The sequence below is a fragment of the Falco cherrug genome, chromosome 20 (assembly GCF_023634085.1).
Source record: "Falco cherrug isolate bFalChe1 chromosome 20, bFalChe1.pri, whole genome shotgun sequence".
Lineage (NCBI taxonomy): Eukaryota > Metazoa > Chordata > Aves > Falconiformes > Falconidae > Falco > Falco cherrug.
The window spans coordinates 2476273-2502546 of NC_073716.1; the positions used below are offsets into that span (position 1 = coordinate 2476273).

At 55.0% G+C, this 26274-nt stretch overlaps 1 protein-coding gene across 4 annotated transcripts in view; it reads left to right on the plus strand.

Annotated features, from left to right (window-relative positions):
• Positions 1 to 26274, plus strand: part of SCN4A (sodium voltage-gated channel alpha subunit 4) — a 39880-nt gene that overhangs the window by 8711 nt on the left and 4895 nt on the right. For 2 of the 4 annotated variants that reach the window (XM_014280102.3, XM_055697491.1), the window contains exons 2-22: positions 85 to 383; positions 691 to 809; positions 1765 to 1854; positions 2537 to 2665; positions 2792 to 2883; positions 4638 to 4946; positions 6753 to 6816; positions 7180 to 7321; positions 8130 to 8342; positions 9209 to 9364; positions 9607 to 9730; positions 10488 to 10726; positions 12528 to 12701; positions 13007 to 13363; positions 16417 to 16854; positions 20433 to 20562; positions 20860 to 21014; positions 22193 to 22366; positions 22935 to 23057; positions 23309 to 23587; positions 24792 to 24845. In XM_014280102.3, the coding sequence (XP_014135577.2) occupies positions 120 to 383; positions 691 to 809; positions 1765 to 1854; positions 2537 to 2665; positions 2792 to 2883; positions 4638 to 4946; positions 6753 to 6816; positions 7180 to 7321; positions 8130 to 8342; positions 9209 to 9364; positions 9607 to 9730; positions 10488 to 10726; positions 12528 to 12701; positions 13007 to 13363; positions 16417 to 16854; positions 20433 to 20562; positions 20860 to 21014; positions 22193 to 22366; positions 22935 to 23057; positions 23309 to 23587; positions 24792 to 24845 (3825 nt within the window). In that variant the 5' untranslated portion in view covers positions 85 to 119. The remainder of the gene's footprint in view (positions 1 to 84; positions 384 to 690; positions 810 to 1764; positions 1855 to 2536; positions 2666 to 2791; positions 2884 to 4637; positions 4947 to 6752; positions 6817 to 7179; positions 7322 to 8129; positions 8343 to 9208; positions 9365 to 9606; positions 9731 to 10487; positions 10727 to 12527; positions 12702 to 13006; positions 13364 to 16416; positions 16855 to 20432; positions 20563 to 20859; positions 21015 to 22192; positions 22367 to 22934; positions 23058 to 23308; positions 23588 to 24791; positions 24846 to 26274) is intronic. The other 2 variants (XM_027805853.2, XM_005439428.3) reach the window with 2 other exon arrangements.

Consider the following 26274-nt stretch of genomic DNA (forward strand, 5'->3'; position numbering starts at 1 on the left):
CACCACCTGGCTTCGAGGGCTCAGCAAAAATGCCCCAAGATGGCACCAGCTGGCATTGCCTTCTCAGCCCCCCTCTCCCAACAGGCTGGGCGCAGGCATCCTGGGAGCAGAATGAGAGGATGGCTGGCCTGCCGTACATCCCGGGCCCCGAGAACCTCCGCCCCTTCACCCCCGCCTCGCTGGCTGCCATCGAGCAGCGAATCGCTGAGGCAGAGGCACTCAAGATAAAGCGGCAGCAAGTGGAGCTGCCTGAGGAAGAGGAAATCAAGCCCAGAAGTGACCTGGAAGCTGGCAAGAACCTGCCCCTCATCTACGGTGACCCACCACTGGACCTCATCGGGACCCCCCTGGAGGACCTGGACCCTTTCTATAAGGATAAGAAGGTGAGGGCGGAGCTTAGACCATGGGCACTAGATGTAAGTCCCAAGAATAAGACCAATGTGTGGACCTCCTCTTCTTTCCACCGTGGTTTAGGGTCTCATCTGAGCCCATCCTGGTGATCCACAACCCCAGACTGCTGTGGTTGCTTCTCCTCCAAAGCAGAGCATCTGTTCCTTGGTGAAGTCTCCAAGCCTTTGGAGATCCAAAGCATGCATAGATGTCTCGCTTCTAATGGCAGCACTTGATCCATGGGTGTTTTGGGGGTGTACAGAAGGGCTAACCCATCTCCCTCCTCTCTTTTCTCCACAGACGTTCATAGTCCTCAACAAGGGGAAGGCCATCTTCCGCTTCTCAGCAACCCCTGCCCTCTACCTGCTGGGCCCTTTCCACCCCATCCGCAGAGGAGCCATCAAAGTGCTTATCCATTCATATCCTTGCCCTCTGTGATGCTGCTCCATTGCCAGGTCAAACCCTGATGCTCAGAGTGCAAACAGCCCTGGGGAGAGGGCTGAAAGAAGTGTTTCATGACGGTGTGGTGAGCAAATCTCCCAGGCTGGCCCCCAGTATGGCCAGGACCCACTGCCCAGCCACCCCAAGGCTTTGGTCCCTTCCCAAGGAGTGGGTGCTTGAAGGCTTTGGGCACCTTGGTGGCATCAGCAGCTCAGTCTTGGTTGGAGAAGGGAAGAAACCAAAGTGGTGGAGCTCCTGGGGAGGAGATTCAAGGTCTCTGAGGTCTGGAGGGACTTGGGAAGAAAGGAAGAAGTTTACAGGCCAGGGGATCCTGTCACATCTGCGGAGTGGGAGAACTGAGGAGCTCAAAGGATGCTTCAGGAGGGGGAAGGCAGAGGAACCAGGACATTGGGATACAGGGAAGGAGGCAACTTGGGCAGTGCTGGGACTTTTGATGTGAGTCAAGCAGAGATGGAAAGACAGGAAAGGACCCCCAAAGCAAGAGGGGCACTAGGATGGGTGGGAAGGGACCCCAGCAGAGCTCTGGTGGCAGCAGGGGTTGGTGGCCAGGAGGTAGGAGGAAAAAGAGGGTGTGTTTGTGGCAGAGGGATCAGACAAGTGGGGAAAGCTGAATCCTGGGGTGATGGAGAGAGGAAGGAGCACAGGGGACAAAAAGGGAGGCAGAGCCAGCACCACGGAGGTGGGGAGGTGAGCAGAAAGGGAGGGCAGGGGCCAGGACCATGTACGGGAGCAGGAGGGCCAAGGGGAAAGTGACAGTGCAGGGCTGAGCCGGGAGAGAGCTGCAGGAGGAGCAGGTCAGGGGTGGGACCTGGGTGGGAGCCAGGACAAGAGGAGAAGGCTGCTTGGCTTCATAACCGTGTGAAGGGGGGAATCTAGGCAACAGCCACAGCGTTTCTCCTTGACAGGTTTTAAATTATTCAGCATGTTCATCATGATCACAATTTTAACCAACTGTGTGTTTATGACGATGAGCAACCCCCCGGCGTGGTCCAAGAATGTGGAGTAAGTCCCTGCCTTCCATCACCTCCTCCAGACTTCGGGGCCACCCCAGCTTGGCCATCCTCAACAGGGACAGGAGCAAGGCCGAGAGAGGGATGTTGGGATCCAGGCACCTTTCAGAGGAGGGCAGGTGTCACTGGGAGGTGCTGGTGGCCCTCTTGTCTCAGCAGGGATGTCCACGCTCTGCATTAGGTATTGCAAGGAGCAGGAGTGTTTCAGAGCTGCCCAAAGTCTGGTGGGGTCTCTGCTACAGGAGACCACTGCAGAGCAGGTTGGGTTGGGTCAGTGGTGAGAGGCTGAGCAGATCCACCAGCTCAAGGAACATGGACAACCATCCCCAGGTGAGAAGGGAAAGAGCCAGTGTTTTCTGCTGTGGTTTTGCACAATCAGGTCTCAGCAGCATTTTACAGAGAGCACCGTGGTGTTGGGGGATGAGCAGGGATCAGAGGTGTTGCAGAATAGTCATCAAAGGGGTTGGTACCTCAGGATGTCTCAACTTGCCTTATGAGGTGAGGTGAAGACCTCCCCCAGTGCTGAAGCATCCCAAGAACCCAGAAGGCGGTGACTGTGAGCCCCCAGACCCAGCTCCCTCAGATGGTCCTACTGGCAGAGGTGGACAAAACCCCATCATGAGCTGGCCCCTGGACCTGGGTGAGCATCCCCTGAGCCACCGTTCCCATTTCAGATACGCCTTCACCGGGATATACACCTTCGAGTCCCTCATCAAGATACTGTCGAGAGGTTTTTGCATCGACGACTTCACATTCCTGCGTGACCCGTGGAACTGGCTGGACTTCATGGTCATCTCCATGGCGTGAGTTTGGTGGGATGGGGGGAGGACAGGAGGTCTGGCCACTGGCACCCTGGGGAAGAGGGCTGAGAAACAGCGGGGTGGGTGCCTGGCAGCACCCTTGAAGCCCTTTCCTCTCCTGTCCTGCAGCTACATTACCGAGTTCGTGGACCTGGGGAACATCTCTGCTCTCAGGACCTTCCGTGTCCTCCGCGCCTTGAAAACCATCACCGTGATACCAGGTGGGACTTGGAGAAGGGGGTCTCCTCTCCATATCTTCCCCTTCTTGAGCTCAGGTTTTCCCACAGTTCACAGCAATTCCTCGTTCTTTTGACAGCTCTAAGAAAAAACACGGGAAATAAGGTATTGGATGCTTATAAATAATTTTCCACGTAATTCAGATTTTGGGTCAGGTCCTGCTGGTTTTACATCTTGAAATCAGCTGTGCTCACTCAGTTTGGCCAGGGGAAGCCCCTGTTGAACCAGGTGTGTTGTTTGTAGGGCTCCTTGGAGATGCCTTCGGTGGGCTTGTGCTCACACTGCGTTTACGGCCTCAACTAACCGATATACTTCGCTTGGTCCTTGGAGCCATAAACACAGTTTTGTCCCCACTGCTGACTGCTCTGTGCCAGGGCTGAGATATTTAACGGGTGTTAGTGCAAGAGCCATGTGGTGAGCGTTTAACATCACCCTAGACATCCAGCCTGTGGTGTGAGGAGCACGTTATGAAGTGCCTCTGATGGATGTCCCCCAATTCTGATACCTTTTTGATGCTCTGCTGTGGTACCACCTAGTGCAAGCTCACAGAAATGATAGGTCAAACCCCTTGAAGAAGCATGAGATTGAACTGAAAACGGTAATTTCCTGTAATGGATGAATTCTTGTGCCCCTGCAGTTTCCAGATCTTTAGGGTTCACATTTGAATGGTTTTTGCCTTCATCAAACAGGCTAAAAATTGCATTTAGCAAAACATAAGCTGCTGCTTTTTTCTGGAATGACATCCCCCCGAGAGGCTCTGCAGAAATAGCAGTTGCAAAAATAAGCTGCTGCTTTAGAACGACTGTCCTCAGCAGTTTCCCAACATAGACAAGCCCTCGGAGAACAGGGTTTTACCTAAACAGTTTAGGGAGGGGGGAAAATGGGGTGATGACAGAGCTAAAAATCATGCCTTGGGAGAATTGCCTCCACGTGATGAAAGCTCTGTGCTCAGAGCTGCTTTTAAGATCAATGTCAGGATGCCCCAGCATCCCCCATCATCCATGTAGAACGTGGATGACAGGAATGACATCCTTCATGTCAAAAGCCCACTGAGGATGTGTGGGCGAGCCTCCTCAAAGGGAACGGTGATGCTGGGGCGGGGGAGGGGCAGAGATGAGTTAATCCCGATGCTTAATGCAGATGTCACTTTGCCACCTTCACTTGGACGCGTTGGGCTTTCTCCAGCTTGAAGGGATCAGGTTGGAGGGTCCGGCTGGGCTGCTGACCATCCATGGGACAGCAGAACAGGGGAGGCTGCACCACAGAGGCTTTTCTGGAGCTGAGAGCAGTGCTCAGCATCTTCCAGCAGGGCTGGCAAATAGTTTTTCCGTGTGCCACAGCAAAGTGGTCTGCTCTAGGGATTTGGGCCAAAAAAAAGGTCAGATTGTGGCATCTGGGGAAAACATAAAGCCGAAAGGAACTGATGGCCACCTCACCAGGCTGGGGTGGGCTTTGGCTTATGATAGCCAGGTTAATGTTGGCATGGGGAGGCTTGGCTGGCCCTGGTCCAAAGGTGACAATTTTAGGGGAAGGGTTTATGCTGCCCAGCAATGTGTGGGGACAGAGGGGTAGCTGGGATGCAACACAGGGCCCAGTGCCGGGGGTCTGAGCACATGGGGTGAATTTGGTGATACCACCTGTTCCCACCAGATCCAGCACCTTTTGGGAACGCCATAGCACATAGTTCTCCACAATTAGCAACTGAGCGATTCGCTCAGCGGTGACGCCTCCCCCCTAGGGCTGAAGACGATCGTCGGAGCTCTGATCCAGTCAGTGAAGAAGCTCTCGGACGTCATGATCCTCACTGTCTTCTGCCTGAGTGTGTTTGCCCTGATCGGTCTCCAACTTTTCATGGGGAACCTCAGGCAGAAGTGCGTGCGGTGGCCCCCCCTCAATGACACCTTCCTTGGGGACTTGGGGCTGGACAACGAGACGCTGGCCAACACAACGCTCTACAGCAACTTCACCGATGGCATTGCCAGCAACTTCACCAGCAACTTCACCAGCAACAGCACCTTTGATTTCGAGGCCTACATCAATGATGAAGGTAAACGCTTGTGTGTCCCCTTCTCCATTGATCTATCACCCTGGTTTGCTCCTGGGTTTCCTTGTTCTTCCTCCATGTCAGACCGAGATGGTTTGCTCACATGGATCTTCCAGCCAAGGAGCTTTGCAGGGAGATGTGGGTGAAACAGGGGTTGTGCATGCTCACAGGATGGACAGATAAGATCAGATCCTCCTTGCCAGGGCAAACGCAGTCCACCTGGGCAAGCTAAACTCCTCCAGAAAGGTTTCACTACAGGAAGGCCTGGACAAACCAGTGTCTCCATCTCTCCCAGTCACTAGTGAGGACACAGCCTCCCCATCAGGGTGGGCACTGCTCCGTCTGGCTGGTTGCAGAAGGTAGACCAAGGAGCAGATGGGATTTTGGGCGGAAAAACAGAGGGAAGGATGCAGGGATGACATTTCTCACCAACTTGCACTGCTGCATCATAGCTGGGTCCTTCCCCAAGTACCACTGCATCCAGTGAGCATCGCATACAAACATGCAACGCTGTGACAACCAGCAGGAGGGGATGGGGGGGGGGGGGGAGGTGAGATCAAGCACAGGTCCTTAGACCGGTCTCCAAGTGTGCTTCTTTCCTACTGCTCCTTTTAAACAAGTTTGACACCAAAAAGTGCAGTGGGATTTTTATTTGTTCTTTGGTTTGGGGTTTTTAAACTCCATGAAAACATAAAAATCTCAGCAAATCTGCCTGGCAGAACTGCACAGCAGTGGGGTGCTCCACAGGGATGTTTCACATCTCGTTTAGGGCGCTCGGCAGAGCTCAGCAGAAGGTCTGGTTATGTCTCAGCTGAGCTACTTTGCCCAACTGTACGAGCAGCTCTGGCATTAGTTACAGGAAGGCTTCTTGGTAGAGTGAATATTCAACATACAGGATCTAACGAGCACAGTGCAAATAGCAGCAGCACCCTGCAGCCACGTGTTTGGGTTAACAGATATCAGGGCCAGGCCAAAAACACATCGCCTGGAGTCTCCCAAGCGGGACATCTCCTTGATGAGCCCACACAGGTCAAATAAAAGCCTGGTGGCAAGAAGCCAGGCAGAGCTGGGGATGCTTTCAGGAAGCTTCAGAAATCCCTGGGTGGCTCCCTGTAGGGCTGTGCTGGGTGGTGCCCAGGATGGGGTCCAGCTGCCCCCTGCCATGTCCTGGGGTGGGTGTCTCCAGGTGCTTATGTCCCGGAGGGCAGGTGACCCGTGGTGGCACTGCTTGGCAGCTTCTGCAGCTCTGGGTCTGTGCTCAGGCTGTAAGGAAGAGCTCTAGGAAGCCCCAGTCTGTGAGCAGGGCGGGTTTCCCACCAGGCAGGGGCTGGTTGGGATGGGAACAGCAGGAGGAAGGTCATAGCCATGGAGCGGGAGCAGTTAGTTTCCCCAGATCTTTTGGGGACCCCTGCAGTCCCCCATGCTTGGTGCTCCCTGGGATGTCATACATTTTCCCAGCAAAACAGACCAGCCTCTGTCCTTTGACCACATGTTAACTCACCTTTCCAGGAGGCCTGACCCTGGCCAACCTGGCTGTTTCCAGAGCTCTGTATGGGCTTGGGAGCCATCGAGTTGGGTCGGTGAAACAAGGCGCTGAGCTAGTGCCAAGTAGTTCGATGTCAGTGGCAAAGTCAGGAGAGAAGAGACAACCCAGTGCCCAATGCTGGGATTCAGGGAATTTCCCTGTCAGCAAGGAGCTGCCAAGAACTTGAAAATCAGTCTCTGTTTGTTTGTTTGTTTGTTTATTTATTTATTTATTTATTTATTTATTTATTTATTTACTTTCTCTTTTTCCCCCGAACTGCAAAGCCAATTTCTACTTTCTGGAGGGAGCTCTTGACGCCCTGCTCTGCGGGAACAGCAGCGATGCTGGGTGAGTGCTGCTCACAATGGCGGCTGAGGGTTCCCTCTGGCTCCCTGGGAAGGGGACAAGGCAGCCAGCACACCCTGTGGGTCTACTGATGCTTGGGATGGGACAGGATTGGGGCTGGGGGCGGGTATCGGTCCAGGCACCCCGATTGTATCAGCTTGGGGAAGGGGGTATCAGTCTGGGCATCCCGACTGTATCACCTTGGGTGGGGAGGAAGGTACCGGTCTGGGCATCCCAACTGTATCAGCCTGGGGGGGAGAGTCTGTGGAAGCCTCCCAGTGCCACCAGGGATGGAGCATTTCGTGGTGGGTGCAGGAGGGCACCACTGGGGGCTCATGCCAGCTGCCTCCGCGGCTCCTTTGGTAGGAAGTGCCCTGAAGGGTACGAGTGTATGAAGGCGGGGAGGAACCCAAACTACGGCTACACCAGTTACGATACCTTCAGCTGGGCTTTCCTGGCCCTCTTCCGCCTCATGACGCAGGACTACTGGGAGAACCTCTTCCAGCTGGTAGGCACCAAGTTTTTCTCTTTGTGCAAATGCTTCTGTCGTTTGGATGCTGCCCTTGGTCTAGGACAGGTAAAAAGTCACTTGATTGGAAACTTGTGGGACCTTGTCCTGTGGTTTACGAATCTAAGCAGGATCGGCAGAGATGGGGCATGATCCCATCCAGTTCCCTAAACCTGAGCAGTGCAGTGTATTCTCCAAAGTCCAGCAGTGCTGCCAGCTGTATCATGGAAATCAGGGATTTATATCTACTATGTGTCTGGCTTGAGCCAAGAGAGAGGGTGAGGAGGAAAAGCTAGGTCACTGGTCCTCTGCATTGAGTCATCCTTGAGGGAGAAGTTGTAGACACCGTAAAATCCCAGCTGACTCTGGGTCCAGAGACTGTTTAGATAAAAGCAAGCCAACATCCAAGGGCTGCACATGTCCTGTGGAAATGAATATGCCCAGATCTGGAGTTGGAAAAGGACCACTCTTGGCCCAGGGGTAAGACCTGGGAAGCTGGGTCACAGCAAAGTGAGTCTCTGGTGAAATATTGGTCCGACCTCCATTCATGCTTGCAGCCCTTGGGCTGCCAGATACACAGAGCAGCGTGGCTGGGTTTGCTGAAACTTCTGGCTGCTTCACGCAAGCCCTAACCCAGTGCCATGGACTGCAGGAAGGTCAGCTGGGCCACCACCAGCCCTTGGGGAAGATAGGAGCAAAATATCCTATCCCATCCCACCACCAAAGGGAGGGTGCCCTAGTGCGAGACCTTTCCCTGGAAACATCGCCAAACCGATGTGGTGACGTCCCGTGCCTCCTCTCTCCACAGACGCTGCGTGCAGCAGGGAAAACGTACATGATCTTCTTTGTGGTGGTTATATTTCTTGGTTCCTTCTACCTCATCAACCTCATCCTCGCAGTAGTGGCCATGGCTTACGCAGAACAAAATGACGCCACATTGCTGGAGGAGCAGCAGAAGGAAGAGGAATTTCAGCAGCTCATGGAGCAGCTGAAGAAGCATCAAGAGGAGCAAGAGAAGATGGTTGGTGGAAAGTGTGGAGACCAAAATGAGGGACCTTAGGAACAGGGGGAGAAAAGGGGTGGCAGCAACCTAGAGAAATGGAGAAGGCAGAGGGAATAGGGCTGAGAGTGAGGGTAAAGTGGCTACAAGAAACGGGGGCTCAGATCCATTTAATATCCAGTGACTTGAGCGTGGAAGCCACGCAGCAGCTCAGCCATGTGCAGTGGGAACAGAGAGGTTCTCACTCTGCTGTGACATCCTAAGTGCTACCAGAGAGTGTAGTAAAATTCAAATATTAATACCACTGTCAGAAAGAAAAAAGAAAGGAAAAAAAGAAAAAAAGAAATTATTGTATATGCAAATGAACACCTAATGAAACATTTGGGGGGAAAAAATTAAACGTTGACGCAAACATTCACAAAATCAGTACAAGTCCAAAAATCTTGGACAGCATGTTTCAGCAAAAGCCTTGAAGATTTTGCTTCTCTCCCATTTGGGATGAAAGCATGTTTCAAAGATTAAAGTTTCCTGCAAGACAGAAATTAGAAGGTTTGCATAATTTTGTCCCTGTGAATTATTCACCCTGATCCCATCTGAACGGATTTAATACCGCTGTGTGAAGAGCTTAGTACAGTGGGGCGTGCAAGCGAAAAGGGAAGGTTTGCAACTTCTGTTTAGCTCCTGCAAATTGGTACCCCTCATCGCTGCTTGTGAGGATCTGAGTTTGCTGCCCAGGTCCTGCAGCAGCCGACTTTGGAGTCATGAGTCCTGCCCAGGACACTCCTGGGGCTTGATCCATCCCCCTCCTTCACCTGGTGCCCCACAGCCATCGCGGGAAGCTCCGACGGCGGCGGGCACAGGGGTGATGGGGATGTGGGTTGCTGCAGTTGCAGGAGCGAGGGTCCAGCAGCGGTTCCCTGCGCAGCAGCATGGCTGAGAAGGAGCGCGACTCCGACCTGAACAGTGACCAGGACAAGCCAAAGGACTGCAACGGGCAAGTGGTCCCCAAGGTTGTGCTGCAGCGGTCTGCTACGGTGATTGATGTACGTGCCCGATGGTCTCTGCCATCCCTTGAGGGTTCCCACCTGATAAACCCTGGGGGGGGACAGGCTCATGCCCAGCTTGTTGTGGGTCGGATCTGACGAGCCTTTCTGCAGCCCAGCTCCTGTGCTGCACCCCAAGGTCTCTCCAGACCCTGCCCTTTTTCCTGCCTGCTCTATCTTTAAGTGCATGACACAGCCTGCAGCGCTCTGCATTCACCCCCTGTGGCCTCCTCTCCTTCTAGTTCAACCCAGCCAATAAGCCAGAGAAATCAGACCACAACCACCTCGCTGTAGGCAACTCAGATGGGCCAGGCCTTGAGAAGAGGGTGGGGAGCACCATCAGTGTCCTCTCCAACGCCGTGGAAGGTACGTCCCCCCCCAGCCCAGGCGTGCATGTGCAGCCAGCTGGTTTCACCCAACCGTTGCGCGTTGGTGGACTTGGGGTGCTCGGTGCAACCCAGTGACAGCAGCTGTCCCAGATCTCCAGCCCTAAGCAAGGGGTGACTCTGGACCTGGGGTCTCCATAGCAGGTGTTGCTCCAACAAGGCTTTTCATTTCGGCTCACTAGGATGATGCCTGGAGGAGATAATACAATATCTCATGCAGGTGAATGGGATTGCGATTGATTACAAGTTTCCAGAGTCAAATGAGAGCTGTTGGGTGGCTTCCCAAGAGCTACTGTCTCAGTTTCAGCAAAAAGTACCGGGGCCTCAGTGATAACAGGCTTCTGAGCCCCATCCTCCCTGAGAATGGGCACCAAAGCCTCTGGCCACCCCAGAGCAGCTCTCTGGGATGTCCCAGCAATCTCAGCATGGCAGGGACACCTCAAATCCTGCCCAGGTGCTGAGGGTAGGATTGGACCTACAGTTCCCCGACTGATCTGCCTTTCCATCCCTCTCTGGTTTGGTAGGTAAGGTCTGCAACCTCACTGTGCCAGGGCATGGGAAGGCTCCTCCTTTCAGCCCCCGTATTTAACTCATAGGTGATCTAGGACTGGTTCAGGACCTCAGGAGAGATCTCTTCTAGTGGGTTAGCGTTTATGCTGTCCTCCCCCGGGGGGGGGGGGGGGTGTGCGGCGGGGGGGCAAGTCTACACTGATGTCATTTTTCTCTCCTGCCCTCAGAGCTGGAGGAAGCTCACCAGAAGTGCCCATCTTGGTGGTACAAATTTGCCCACACATTCCTGGTCTGGAACTGCTGTCCTCTGTGGATAAAACTCAAGGAGTTTGTCAAGCTGGTGGTGATGGACCCCTTCGTGGACCTGGGCATCACCATCTGCATTGTACTCAACACAGTTTTCATGGCCATGGAGCATTACCCCATGACGGAGGAGTTTGAGAATGTGCTGTCCGTGGGCAACCTGGTAGGCAGCTACGAGCATCCTGCTCTTCCCTGTTTGATGGCACAGCAGCCACACCGTCCCTGCTACCGCTGTGTCACCTGAACAGCATGCATGCATGCCAGGAAACACATCCCAGCTGCTGAGAAAGTGCGGCAGGGGTCCGATCACAGCGTTCCTGTGCTGGGTTGGACTTCAGGATGACTCAGGTCAAGGGAAGTGATATGGGGGTGGGATCCGTCATCCCCTGCTCCCCTTCTGCTGCACCTTCTGTCTTGCTTGGTGCACGTCGGCGATGCCAACGTGGCCATGGCCTGGCAGAGCTGCCCTGAGCCACCTCCTTCATTGCAGCCCAGGGTCAGGCACCAGCTGCTGCCAGCCCTGGCTGGCACCAGTGTCCTCACGATGCCAGGGGGGCATGTGGCAGAGCAGGGGCCATTTCAGATTCTGGGAGCAAACACGTCCCACTGAGCAGGAACAGCAATGTTAAAAAAAAAAAACAAAACAAAAACCAAACAAAACACCAGGACTTTTCTGGGTGAAATTCCTGCAAATCTGGGCTATTCTGATTAATAGGCATATTGAACAACCAGCTGTGGCTGCTCCTGCTGGAGCTTGGGATAAATGGCTTTCAGCTGGATGCAATCTGCCGGTGGGGCGAGTCCAGGAGGCTCCAGTAGCTCTGGGAAACACAGCTAAGGGATGGGAGAGCTTGTCATCTCCTCTCCTGCCACCTTGTCCTGCTCCAGCACCTGCTGGGGCCTCTCTGAGCACAGGCACTGGAGTGACACACGCCGGTGCCTGAGTGCCGGGCGGGCAGGATGACGCTGAGCACATAGCTGCTTTGTCTCTGATTTCATTCAGGAAATACAAGGGGATTAATCGGCTGTTGCTCAAAGCATGATCACGCTGCAAAGACAGCCCCAGCTTTTCCTTTGGGCCAGCAGCAGTTTCTGGCTGTGTGTAGACCCCCGTGCTGGGTGGGGATGGGGGTGATTTGCTGGGGAAGGGCCGGGTAGGGATGGGAGCAGGAGAAGCAGCTCTCACTGAGCCACAGCCCCCCCCACATCGCATGTCTGTGCCTGAGATGAAAGCTGCGGTGCCTGCTGCCTGTCTTGCTGCAGGCAGAAAATGGTTAGGCTGTGAAGGAAAAGAGCAGGGATCAGCTAGCAGGAGCAGAAAAGGGGACATTTGTGGGCTGGCGTGCAAAGGGGCATGTCAGGGAACATTCCCTGGGATGCCGGTGGAGAACTCTCCCTGCAGCCTCCCCTCCCACGGACCTGTGCATCCCAACGCGATCCACATCCAGGGCAAAATTTGTCACTGGGCCCCCTCTGCACATGCAGTGTCATGAAATTGCATCGAGGATGCTAATTGTCACATTGCTGATCCCGCTCCGGAGTAACGCGATAATGCACAGCGCCGCTGTAGTCCCAGGAAAAGAATCATGTGTAAAAGCTGGATCAGCTTTCGCAGGGCTCTGGGAGGGGCAGGGGAATCCCAGTAGCAGTCCAGTTCCCAGTGCTGGGAATCTCTGTGATTCAGCAGTCGTTCAAAGGGGGTCCCTTTGCCAATGAAACTTTTATTTTTAATTTCCACCTGCCAACATGGCACTTTCGTGTCTCTCCAGAAGCAGTCAGTCACCAGTACTCCCAGCCTGGCTTCACAAGCCACACTGGGCGGCAGCTGGGGAGCTTGTTCCCAACTAGGACTGCACCTAATGGAATTAAATACTTTGGGAATACACCAAAAAAGGTGCCACCCACCCCGCAGCAAGGCTCAGCACTGTCTTGCAAACAAAGTGACAGGGTGCTGTTTCCCACAGGTCTTTACAGGGATCTTCACGGGGGAGATGGTCCTGAAGCTCATTGCTCTGGACCCCTACGAGTATTTCCAGCAGGGCTGGAACATCTTCGACAGCATCATCGTCACCCTGAGCCTGGTGGAGCTGGGCTTGGCCAACGTGCAAGGGCTCTCTGTGCTCCGCTCCTTCCGCTTGGTATGTGCCGCGGGGACGAGGTGTGCCTGGGGGTCTTGGATGCAATTGCCACCAGGGTGGAGAAATGGCTCGTTCAGCCTCCTTTACGGCAGTCACCAACTTGTCCCCTGTTAAAGATAACATTGACAGTCGAGCTAAAGATTTAAGAAAGTCTGTGCTCTTTGCAAAGCAGTTGGGTGTTTAATCCCTCTTGCCTAAACCAAACTGCCACACGAAAGTCTAAGCCCAGCTTCGCAGCCTTGCTGACACTTTGTGGCAATGGAAGCCCCAGGCAAATCAATGCCTTGTCTCCTTGTTCCTCATAGCTGAGGGTTTTCAAGCTTGCCAAGTCCTGGCCCACCCTCAACATGCTCATCAAGATCATCGGCAACTCAGTGGGTGCCCTGGGGAACCTCACGCTGGTGCTGGCCATCATCGTCTTCATCTTCGCTGTGGTGGGGATGCAGCTCTTTGGGAAGAGCTACATAGAGTGTGTGTGCAAGATCTCCATCGACTGCACGCTGCCCCGCTGGCACATGAATGATTTCTTCCACTCCTTCCTCATCGTCTTCCGCATCCTCTGCGGGGAGTGGATCGAGACCATGTGGGACTGCATGGAGGTGGCTGGCCAGACCATGTGCCTTATCGTCTTCATGATGGTCATGGTCATCGGGAACCTCGTGGTTAGTCTCGGAGCTGGGGTGGTCCTTCAGGGAAAGGTGGGGGGCAAGGACAGAGGGTATTGTGGGGTGGGGACGCCTCTGCCCCTCGCTCTCTGGCCAACATTGTCCAGCTCAGCCCATCTACAGGGCTACGCCTGCAGGCATGGTTGTGTTGGAGCTGTGCAGGAGCGCGGGCAAAGGGCTTGACCTCCCTCCTGCAGGCCTGATGGGATGCGCTGTGTGCTCAGTTCCATGTAAAGCAGGGAAAGAAGCAGTTTCTGAGGGACCTTCAGCTGAAATGAGATGAGGAATAGAAGGGGGCACCAAGGCATGGAGAACTTAACGACAGGCTTTAGGCAGATGCAGGAGCAACTCTGGGACAAGAGAGAGCTCATCTTTAAGCTGCCCTTTCTTCTCCATATGACTTTTCAGGCTTTCCTCCCCTATTGCCCACTGTCCTGCAATGGGGGATGGAGGCAGGGTTACATTCAGCTCACCCCAGGGCTGACCCTTTGCTCCTGGCTGCTTTTGGGAGCAGACCCCCCCGGGAAGGCTTTTGCAGATCCCCAGCATCCCCAGTCCTCATGGTGGTGCAGGTGGCATCCTGGCAATGCACGACCCCTCTGCAGCAGAGGGGGTCCTTCCCCCAGGTCCTGGTCACCATCACCCTCCATCGCTGCCCATTGCCCTCCCCGCTAACCCAAGCTGCTTGCTGCCTGCGCTGCGGGTTTGCAAGTTCCAAGCGAGCATGAAATCCTTTCTAAACTTGGTAACCCTCTTGCTGGCGGCTTTGAAGCTTGTTTTCCAGCCAGCATGGGCCGTGCTCTCCCTTCTTAAGGAGCAAGGCAGGGGAGGGAAGTGCGGCAGCTTGCAGAATCGCTCCTATTACTTGCCGGGGTTGTGTAAGCCCTTTGGAATTTACTTTGAAAAACTATCTACCCGGGGAGCTGCTGACACCTCCCCACCACCATGCCTGCTCCAGCCCCAGGCTGGCACAGCCCTCCAGAGGGGGGAAAGCAGCCCCCGGGGAGAAACCCAGACCACCCCATGGCTCGGGTCAGGGGCAGGGCAGCTGGGAGCATCCCGCTTCGAGGGCAGCAAGTTGGGATTTGGGTGCTGCTTGGGTTCCCTGGCTCATACCAGGTTTTGGGGGGCTGTGAACTAGCTCCCATAGCAGTATGGAGAGCCATGCTGGCTGCAGAGCTCACCCTGGGGTGTCCTGGGGGCTGTGCAGGGCAGGCACAGTGCATGCATTGCCTCGAGATGTTCACCCAGGTTGCCCATCACCCAGCAGGCAGGCGGCAACAGCCTTTCGAAAGGAGGCTGCCTTTCGGGGGACAACCTGTTCATTTGAATTGCGATGCTGAACCAGGCTGAAAATCAGCCAGAAGCAGCAGGAGCATCTCCAGAACAATCTGCAGGGAGTGCAGGGGCTTAGAGACTGGAATGGCAGCTGAGGCTCTCCCCAAAATGGGCTCTGGAAACTTTTTCTCTTCTGGAGCCAGTTTTTGGAGTAGGACAGCCCATCCACCCCTCCAGGAGACTCCTGGAGAAGACATGGGGGCAGCACGATTTTCAGCTGGTGGGGTCAGAGGCAGCTCTCCTGGAGGTGTAGCCCTCCCGGAGATGGCACCCCAACTTTCAGGGCACGCTTTGCAGCTCCTGCTGTGCTCTGTGCTGTGGCACAGGGTTCATTTAAAGCTAAGTAGAGAAACGTGGCACACGACCACCTCCAGAGCCATCTCTGCCCCCTTTGTCCTCTCTGCCAGGCTCTCCTGGCCACGTCTCAGGTATTTCTGAATCCTGGAGCCTGTCCTGCACAGCCTCCCAAGCATCCCAGCTGCAGGAGGTGTGTGTTTCTCCCCGCTTCCCCTGCAGAGCAGTCAGGCGACGGCTGGGCGTCCTTTGCTGTTAATGACACTCAGAGCACTTCCTTTGGGGTTATTAAGGGAAAAGGGAGGAAGTCCGTCGGGTGACAGGCTAATGGACTCCCATCCAAAAAAGTCAGAGCCAACAGCACCTATTAGCTGTAATTGGTACTTAACGTAAGCATTAAACTGGTGGGATAGTAGGGATTTATTTAAAGATGCGATTTAAGTCATATGGTATGAGCCATGTGAAAACAGCAGTGACCTTGAATAGCAGCTAATTCCCTTCTCAGATAGTGCTGGCACAAAAAGGCACAAACATCAACAGCTGTGGGCTCGGCCCATCGGCCGCCCCGTGCAGCAAGCACATGTCTGGGTGCCGCCAGGGCTCCCATACCCCGCGCAGAGCCCATCCTGCTCCTCATGAGCTACTCCGGGTTTCTGGCATGCAGCGAGTCCAGCCCTGTCAGGCCAGGTTGTGGTGGGGTCCGGACACGTTTTGGGCATGGTGAAGTAGTAGAGATCTAGGGGAAGCAGGGGAGAACTGGTGCTTGGAGCTAGATAGAGCATTTGTACCCCATGGGCTGACTTGTGCTGAGATGAAATACCCCCTTCTGTGGAGCAGAGCAGTCTCTGCTAGGGAGGGATGAGGGTGCAGGTGTGGCTCAGGCTTATACATGGCTCTGGGGCATTGGGGACCTTCAGGAGCTTGCTGGGTGTCTGGGCTACCAGAGCTAGCAAAGAGGAGAGGAAGAGCTACAGCCAGGAGGGCAATAAGTAGGAGGTTTCTCCCTGGGAAGAAAAGGGAGAGCTGAGTTGCATCCCAGTGGGATGCTCAGCCAGGCCAAGAGCTCCAAGAGAGTGAAGCGGGGGACACGCTGGTGGACCCACAGGGGAGGTGGTTTGAGAGGGGCTGAAGTAATGGCTGGTATCACTTGCACATGGATCAGCAGGACCCAGGCAGCTGGGGGTGACACTGAGGGCATCGGAGCCCAGGGAGGCATGAGAGCACCATGTCCATGCCCTCCAGGAGATAGGGCTGGCATCTCTGCAGTCCCCAGAGCTGGTTGACAGAAGGACAGAATCCCATGACACGCTCAGTGAAGGGGTCTTCTTCACAGCCATGACCAGTCCCTGCCGCTCCAGCCTGCGGGGATGGTGTTGGTGCTGGATGTCGGTGCTGGTATTTGCTTTTGTCCCCTCCAGGTGCTGAACCTGTTCTTGGCTTTGCTGCTGAGCTCCTTCAGTGCCGACAGCCTGGCGGCGTCTGACGACGACGGAGAGATGAACAATTTGCAGATCGCTATTGGCAGGATCACCAACGGGATCGACTTTGTAAAGACCTCTGTCATCACGCTGCTCCACAGGCTGTGGAAGGGGAAAAAGGTGGCCCCGGAGGAAGAGCAAGAGCCCAATAAGAGGGACAACTCTGTGCTAAACCACGTGGACACTGGCCAGGAGCCCAAGTCGGAGTACCTGGACGGAGTCACTGGCAAAGAGCATTTTTTCATGGATGAACTGGACCACATGAATTTCATTAACAACCCCAACCTGACAGTGCAAGTCCCCATCGCCTCGGAGGAGTCTGACCTCTACGAGGAGACCAGCACCCAGTCTGACACCGAAGACACCAAGGTAAGAAAGGTGGGTGGAAGGATTTCAACCCAAAACCCAGGACTGACCCATTCTTGTTGTGCTGCCCAAAGAACGATGCTTTTGATGATTTGGATTACTTTTAGCTTTTCCACAATGTGTGGTACCGGCCAAACTTGGAGGGTTTCAACCTGGCATTTCCCAGTATAAGCTGGTGGGGCATGGGGGTGTCCCAGCAGGGTTTGGCCCATTTTGGGCTGGGCTGTGGGGTTATGGCTAATACCAGAGGGACCCACTGCACCACAGACTCGGTGCAAGGGTTGAAGCGCTCAGTTTGGGGTTAAAGTTTTGCAAGAGGAATCTGATGCTAGGAAATCTGCTGATAGCACTAACATTAGATCCACTGCTAATGCCTCAGAAAAGCATCGTTGGGAAGGGTATGAAACCAGATGGAGGAGCTTAGCACAAGTGAAAGTGGAGTGCTGAATTTTGGATCCAAAGCTGTTGAGACAGCTGATGTCGGCATCGCTGCGTCGCGGCCCAGAGAGGACGGTCAGCACTCGTGGGACGCTGATCACCTTGGTGCTCTGGGAGGATGGCAGGGAGATGCAAGAAAAACTACTCGGAAAGACCCTGAGCGGACAGAGAAAGGAGGGTGGTAGTCTGGTGGGAAACCACTGCTGGCAACGGGGTCGTGCTGAGGTCCTGGGGGAACGCAGGGCAGTGGGGATGCTGCGGTGGAGGGGAGCAACTGCATCAGTCTGACGAATAGCGTAACAGTTCTGACCCGGGGGTTTATCACGACTGTCGGTGGCCCTTCTGCCCAGGAGCTGAGGAGCCTCTGGGCAGCTCTGTCCCAGCTAGCCCCACTCGGGCGGTGTGCTGGGGCAGCAGGCAGTGTGGTGCAGCTTAGGTGCAATCACAAGTGGTGCTGAGTGCCTGGCATTTTTCCTGCAATTTTTCCTGCTACAAATCCAGTCCCGTAGCCCTAACCTCCGGTACCCCCAGGCCATGCCATAGCACACTGGCTGTGCAGTTGCGCTGCACAGAGGTGATGCTAATGGCAACCTGGCCGCTGCAGCGGGACACATCCAGTCTGGTCTGTGGGGTCCCCCCGGACCTCGGTTTCCCACCACTGTGATATATTTCCCAGCAGCTGGGGGAAAACCTCGGCGTGCAGCTATTGGACATGTCCCAGTGTGGCTCAGGGTTTTGGGGACTGTGTCCAACTGACATCTAGCAGCACCCGCCCCACTGCCCTGTTGTATTTTGAGAGCCACCCCTGGCTGCTCAGCATATGCAGGGGGCAAACAGCATTTTTCAACCACTAAATGCCAGTTCAGCCCATCGTCGCTACTGGTTTTGGCGGCGACTTTCAGTCAAACACTGACCAAGGTGCAAGCCAGGGGTGTGCATGAACAACCCAGCCCTTGCCCGAACAGGCAGGGTGAGCGACAGGCTGGCAGTCAGCATGTGAAATGATAATTAGAAATCAGGTGTTAATTGGTGGGAGCCCTGAGCTGGTTCTCGGGACGGATTGCTCCTAGCTGGGTGTGCTCGTGTACCGTGGATTAGCTCCAGATGGAGCCAAAGCCCGGCACACCGCCTCGCACCCATGACACGGGCAGCCTGACGGCTGCGGACTGGGGGGGTTTCTCTGGGTGGGCTGCTCAGAAAATGCTGATAAATGCTCTCCCCCTTCCAGAGCAGCTCCTTTCTGAGGCAAAGATATTTTTCATGGTGAAATGATAGTGGCAGGATGACGGCAGCAAAGCGGCTGCCCTCCTTGAGTAATTTTTGCATCCTGGAGATTTGTCTTCTGCACCGCAGAGCAGCGAGGAGGTGACGGGAACAGCAGTGTGGGTGTGTGGCTGCGCAGCCTTGGTGCTGTGGTTCAGGGCTTTCCTGGGGGGCTTTTTGCCTCGAATTCCCATCCTGCTGGGCAGGGGGATGTCTCCTGAGATGCTCTGGGGTATGGTGTGTCACAGGACTATTGTCAAGTGCTGTGAATGATGGGGGTGGCAGGGTGAGTCTGGGTGCGCAGCACCTGAATGGCAGTGCTCAGCACCAGCAAGGGCAGGGGAAGCCCTGGGTTTGGGTGGGAACACCCAGCCAGGCTGGAGGTGCATGTGATGGAATTTGCCCCATGAACCTGCTGGGTGCAGGCACGGGGCAGGGAGGGGCGCGGGAGCTCTCAGGGAGGGGGTTTGAGGGACCATGCAGTGGGACCACAGGGTTATCCCCGTCCCCACCCCAAAGGACCTGCCCTGAGCACCAGCACACAGAGCTCCTGGGTTACCCGAGTCTGCCAAGCGCCTCCTGGGCACCTTGCTCCCCACCTCTGGGGTGGCTGCGCTGGTTTGTCCCCACTTCGTGCCTTTGCAAGACTTGTCCTGCAGGCAGATGGTTTCAGTGTGTCCTTCCCTGGGGTCACAGCTTGCCTGGCTCCCTGCCGAGGCCTCCTAATCCCCCTGTCCCTCCTCCCCCTGCCCCAGCCCTGACAGAGGGTGGCCCCGCTGCTCCTGCAGAGCCACCAGCTGACAGGTCGTGCCACCTCTCCTGCCGTGTCCTGCTCCTCAAGGCAACGTCCTGCTCATCCCCAGGATGCAGGAGCCTGGCTGCACGGGTCCCCCAAAGCCATGGCTTCTCATAGAGGTGTGGCCGTGGCCCCTGAAGCACCAGGCGATGGCAGTGCCTCAGGTAGCCCCAGGGAGTCTCCCCTGGCTTGCTGGAGGATGGAGCAGCTCCTTTTTGCACTACTGAAAGCCCTAGCAGCCTTGGGGAAGGATTATCTCCTTCCCATACAAGCCAACACCATCCTGCATTGGAGATACCCATCTGGTTGCAAGCTGCTCCCAGGTAGGGCAGGCAGGTCTGGGGATCTGCTCTTTCCTCAAGTGCTGCAGAAGGTCTTCTCAGAAAGCCAAAGGAAAAAAATGGAGGAAAAAAAATCATCCCAGGGGCTTGCCAAGGTTTTCTCTTGTTATCAGCCCCTCTGGGCCTTGCTGAGTGGTGTCTGGGAAGCCAGCCAAGCTGAGCTGTGGAGCAGGACAGAGCTGGCGAGAGATATTTGGGATGCAGGTTTTGAACTTGGGTGAACCTCAGCCTAAAAGCCCTTAGGCACGAGCTGAGCCAGCAGGATTTGAGAGGAGTGCTGTGGTGGCTGCCTAGGTTTCTGCAGGTCTCATAGTACCAAAGGGTGTTTGGCAGAGAGTTTCTTGGAGGGGGGCATGCAGGGGAGGGGGAGGACGAGAGGAGAAAATCAGCCTGAGATGATGGTACAAGCGGGTGGGAGATGGACTTGCTGTGTTGGGAGGAAGGTTGGGGTCAGGGGACCTCTTGCTCCTCTGAACCTGGGTGAAAAGCAAAGCTTGTGCAAGCTGAGGTGTCCAACAGTCCTCCAAGGTTTGTGGCCCTGGACAATTCAGCAGCTTCACTCTGGGCTGTGTTTCCATAGGAGAGGGAGTCAGAGCAGCTTCTAAGCAAGCAGGGTCCCACCAACCGGCTCCCCCAGTACTGCCCAGTCTCTCTGGGGGCAGGAGCAGCTGGAGGATGCCCAGAGGCATCCTGAGCCCAGAGGCATCCCTCCTGCAGGGCAGCCAAGCCTGAATCCTCCTCTCCCTTTGCAGAATCCCCTCTCCAGCGACAACGCATCGTCCTTGTGCAGCACTGTGGATTACAAGCCCCCGCTGCCAGAGGAGGAGGAGGTAGCTGAAGAGGCTGAGGAGAGCAACGAGCCCGAGGAGTGCTTCACTGAGGGTGAGGGACCAAGCAGGGCAGGAGACCCTGTGGAGAGAGGGAGGTGGATATGGAAGGGCCATTGCCAACCCCTTCTTGCAGCGTAACAACCCCCAGGCTCACTAAGCTCAGCCCAAACTCCAAATTCTCCTGTACCACCATGGAGGCGGTCCCTATGGGTCCACCCCAAGCCCAGCAAGATCCTGCTCCAGCCTCCACCTGGGAAGGCTTAAAATGATGATAAAACTATGAATAGTGTCTCATTGGTGGGAACACCCTGGCCAGGAGGTAACCCACGGCTCTTTGTCCCATCCCCAGGCTGCGTAAAGAGATTTCCCTGCCTCTACGTGGACATCACCAGTGAGAGAGGGAGGGTATGGTGGAACATCCGAAAAACCTGCTTCCGAATTGTGGAGCATGACTGGTTTGAGACCTTCATCGTCTTCATGATCCTCCTCAGCAGCGGGGCGCTGGTAGGTCCCACTTTTCGCCCTGTCCCGTTTGCTCTGCAGCAGCTCCCCAGTTTGGTGGGAGCCCAGAAATGTGGGCAGGGCCCAGGCAGCAGCGCTGGAGGCTCTGGGCATCACCTGGTTGTCTCCTGTGCAAAATAATACAGCTGTGGGCAGATGTTGGATTTAAAACCTCATTTGGCTCAGGTCTGCCCAATGTACAGCCTTGCAAGGGGATCTAAACACCCTCCCCAGCATCCATCAGGGGCTGTGGTCCATGGGCTCAAGGAGATGCAACCGCCTACAGTCCTGCTCTTAATGTCAGCCGTGAACCACCTGCACCATCTCTTCAGCTTTAAGGGGACGGTTCCTCATTCCTCTGCCTCCACAAGCGACTGTCAGGAGGTGCTTTACACATAACTCATGGTTATTGTTTTGCTGTTCAGCGCTCCCAGGGACAGTGCACCCTCTTAGAACCTGGGCGTCCATTTAAATCAGCCTCGTTAGAAAGCTGTGTGTCAGCCTATTGATCCTCTCGGAGTATTTATTTGTGCTGGGTGTAACTCAGCTGCACCTTTAAGTACACAGAGCTAATGGGGAGGCCAGTGTCTCTGCAAATCTGGAGGTAAAAGGAGAAGGAAGAGGAAGAGAGGGACTGAACTAGTTGTCAGACATACTTTACAACACGTCTGTATCACGCGCTGAAGTGCAGTTTAGGGATGTCTGAGGTTGCAGCTAGTGCCGGAATCGAAAGCTGTGCTAAAACAGCTGTGCAACACCTGGCCACCATGCCTGTACCTCTGATTGCTTATATTTTACATGCCACACAGACAGAGCAGTAACTCGGACTCCTATGAGCATTTGCAAATCTACCAAGGCATCCAAAGGTGCAGGTTGGTGTCCTGGCTTTTGCCTTGTGCTCAGACTGGTGGGAATTTGGTGCAGTTGGACATTTGCTTCAGTGAAGCTTTGCTTCGGGACAAACACCACTCTACGTAGCCAACAAGAACTTGCAAACAACAGTTAGACCCCAGGTTGGATCAGGCGCATCAGTAAATGCCACCCATGGTTAGCTCCCAACTTTCCAAGCTGCCCCAAGCCCTGGGAAAGCGGGGACAACACAGGCGTGGACATGGCTGTGCTGAGCCATGCAGTGGGTCTAATGGAAGAATGACTGTCACGTAGCTCCACACCTCTTCCAGGCTTTTGAGGACATCTACATTGAACAACGAAAGGTGATACGCACCATCCTGGAGTATGCTGACAAGGTCTTCTCATACATCTTCGTCATTGAGATGTTGCTCAAGTGGGTGGCCTATGGCTTCAAGGTGTACTTCACCAATGCGTGGTGCTGGCTGGATTTCCTCATCGTTGATGTGAGTGTTGTCTGATGAGCACCTCTAGAGCTATAGTCAGCCAAGGGATTTGGGAGCACTAGGGGATTGTGGCAGGCTGTTGGAAATGAACCCATATTGTTAAAGGACAATGGGGTGGCTGTGGAACGAGGGGTTAGACCATTGTTTAAAATAATGTTCTCCACAGGAGGGGCCGTTTCTTCCCCTTGTTGCAGAAACCCTTTCAGACCCTTTCTCGTTTACACTTAAGGCAAGAACAAACCCATGCTGTTCTACCAGACCCCAGCAGAGACATGAAGGGACATAGGGTCTTCCAAACGTTCTGTGACAGAGCAGGCCATTCCTCCTGTGCCATACTTCTGCATCCCCCGTCACCTTCACCCTCATACTCAAAAGGCAGGGACATCCTCCAGGTTGGCCGGTCACCAGGGACCCAAAGACTGTATTCCAGTCCCTGTGTCCCAAGACAAGACAATGACCACCAGCCTGCAAGAGAGCTGGTGAGAGAGGGAAGGGCAGGAGCTGCAGGGATGTGGTTCAGTTGTGTTTCCATCTGAGACATTGTTAATCCCTTGGGCTGCTTTTCCAGGTTTCCATTATCAGCCTGACAGCAAACTGGCTGGGATACTCTGAGCTGGGAGCCATCAAGTCCCTGCGGACACTGAGGGCTCTGAGACCGCTGCGTGCCCTGTCCAGATTTGAAGGCATGAGGGTAGGTGCCTTCCCCGTGTGCTGCTGGCTCTGACAGAGACATGCAACGTAGCACTGTTCAGCAGTCACCCACATCAGGGACCCATCCCAGCTGGTTTACAGGGGGCTCTAGATCAGTGGGATCGATGCTAAGGCACCTTTGGTCCACTCTGAGCCCATTTGGTGGGGCTGGGGCACAGGGACGTGAAGGTCCGCATGATTACTAGCCTGGTTCCCTAGCCAGGTCCTCTAAGGTCTTTTCTCCCCCTGCAGGTGGTGGTGAACGCCTTGCTGGGTGCCATCCCCTCCATCATGAACGTCCTGCTGGTCTGTCTCATCTTCTGGCTGATATTCAGCATCATGGGGGTGAACCTCTTTGCGGGGAAGTACTACCGATGCGTCAACACCACCACGGGGGAGCTCTTTGACAACAGCGTGGTGAACAACAAGAGCGACTGCATGGCCCTCCTCTACACCAACGAGGTCAGATGGGTCAATGTCAAGGTCAATTTCGACAACGTGGGCTTGGGATACCTATCGTTGCTGCAGGTGGTACGTAACGAAAGCAGCTGCTATCCCTCCAAGATGCATGTTGCCATAGCAGGGCATCATGATTAGCATTAGGGCTGAAGTGAGATGCTGCCCTGATGCCCAGACAGGGCCTCTTAGCTGCTTCTTAGCTCCAAAATTGGTATTTAACACCAAAAAAAAACCAAAACAAAAAACTCTGCAGAGCCAAGGAGGAAAGGGCAGAAGACAGGAGGGAAAAGTAAGCGTCATCAGGGAACCGGTGTGATGAGTGTGGGTAGCACCAAGCCCGGAGAAGCCCTGTGCCCAGCACGGGATGTAGGAGCGAGGAGGGGAGGCACTATCTTTCACCCCCGCCATGTGAAAAGGTTGGCGTGCTGCAGTCGTGGGCTGCAAGAGTTTTGCATGGGGAAGATGACGACTGGAAAAAAGAGCACATGTGTCTGCTGCAGGGCAGTGGGCGAACGCAGCTGTGCTTCCACCAAAACCCTTGCAGCTGAGCCAGGCAAACAGAAGGGGAACTGCTCACCACAATTTTAATAAAAATCTAGGTGTGGGCTCCATTAGTGGGTGGGCTGGGGTTATTCCTACCGGATCCAGGGGAACTGGCTGTTGCAGAATCGGAGCATAACCCAAGCTAATCAACTAGCTTTAAATTCAGCTTCCTCTTCAGGTTTGTTGTTCCATCAGGTTCAGGAAACAAGGTGTTGAGGCTTTTTGTTTAACAAATCAGCAGCAAAAGCCTGTGGGAGGTGCAGAGTAGCCCCCCACCCCACCAGGGTCGGGTCCAGCAGGTAGCAGAGCAGCGATGCAGAAGTCAGGGCTGTGGAGCCAGCACAGTTTGGGAGCGGGAGGGAGGCAGCCGGCCCTGGCATGGCTCTGCCGTTGGGAAAACGCGCTTTGGTTTGGGGAGAAAAGTCAATTGCTTCTTTTCCCAGCCTGGTTTGCAGCGGTGTTTTGGGAGGTCGCTGGTAACCTCAGCCCCAGAATGGTCCATGCGAGTGCACATGTGTGCACATGTGCAAATATCAGTGGGTTTGTATCGGGGCATTTTTCTTGTGGATTCAACTCATGGTCCCTCCCTTGCCATTCCCACCAAGAAGCTGTAGCTCTGGGCTGAGCAGGCAGGCTCAGAGCTAAACCCCAAACACGCACCCACCGCCCCCGCCTCCCCCCCCTAGCCCCAGATACCTCCCAGTGAATCTGTTCTTCTCCACTGCTCCCACAGGCGACCTTCAAAGGCTGGATGGACATCATGTACGCTGCTGTGGACTCGCGCGAGGTGAGAGGACGGGCAGGGATGTCTCACAACCAGCACCAGGCATCGCTCATCCCACTGGGCTGGTTCCGCCGGCAGACTGGCAGCAGAGTCCTGGGGCTGAGGTGCAGCTTGGCGCAGGCTGGGGATGGACCCCTCGGCCACAGCATCCCCTCCGACTCTGCCCATTGGTGCCAGGGACTGCCAGCATCCCACCCATGGCTTCAGCTAGGACATGGGCTAAAGAGTGGAGAAACCCCCAAAATGTCCCCCTTGCTGAGGTGCACAGCCTCACAAAGGGCAGCCCCTTGTGTCCCTGTGCCACCCGTGTCATTGTCACCTGCATCCCAGCTGCAGCCTGGCCCCCACGCTGGGCTCCCAGCCGGGCTACAGCTGGGGATGAGCCCACTCCTCTCAGCTTCAGCTTCATGGTCCAAAATCCCCGCTCTGCCTCTGCAGCTCCAGCCCAGAGGGCTCATCCCTCACCCTGCTGTGAGACGATGCCCTCCACATGCCCCTCCAGCTGGGAGAGCTTATCCTGTCCTGGAGAAAGTGCCTGGCTTGCCTTGAGCAATAAATGGGTTAAAACAGAGCAGCCAACATTAACCTTTGGGTTAAATGTGTTACCAAAAAAACAAAAAAAATTGTTTTGAAGTTTCATGCAGAGACCTTCCACTGTGACCCATCCCAAAAAGTGTCCCCATGCCAGCCCGTGTGCATGCACACTGCCATGAGCCACCGCAGCAGGAGGGACTTCCTACCTTTCTCTAATTAAGCAAACCTGCCCCACTGGGGCATCAGCCCCACACACCCACGTCCTGAAGGTATTGTTTTCGTTCCCTTTTTTAGCATCAGAAACAGCTGCTCCCCTTGCCCCAGCCACAGCTGCCAGTGCCCAGCAGAGGAGCCACTTCCAGCTCCCTCTGAAAATGGCTGGGGCTTCTGCCTCCATGGGCACCAGGGGCAAAGCTGCCCGGGGAGAAAATCCGCTCCCTCCTGCCAAGAGGTTTCCTCAAAATGTGGGAAGGCAGTTGTGACACCATGGGATGTCTCCAGCCAAGGGTGGAGCAGGATGAAGTGATGCCCCTCGAGACGAGGAGTGTTTTCTGAGGCTGACAGGCTGTGCCACCCCCAGGTGCTGGTGTGGCACAAATTAAACCACTGTTCCTTTCCCCTCTTGCCTATGCTTGAGCCCCTGGAAAGTTAACTATTGTGAAGAAATTAATTTGCTCAGTGATATCGCTGCACCTGGGCATCCTCTCTTATTCCCCAGCCCAAGCGGTGGGATGGGGGGTCAGCACATCCATCCCCCAGCCGGTGCCATGTGGATGTCCCTTCCCATGGCAGCTCCCACAGGGACCACTCAACCCACACAGCACCCGCCAAAGTTTTGGAGCAGGCACCCCATGGTTCTGTCCGGATACAGTGACCCCTTGTCTGGGGGCTTGGGGAC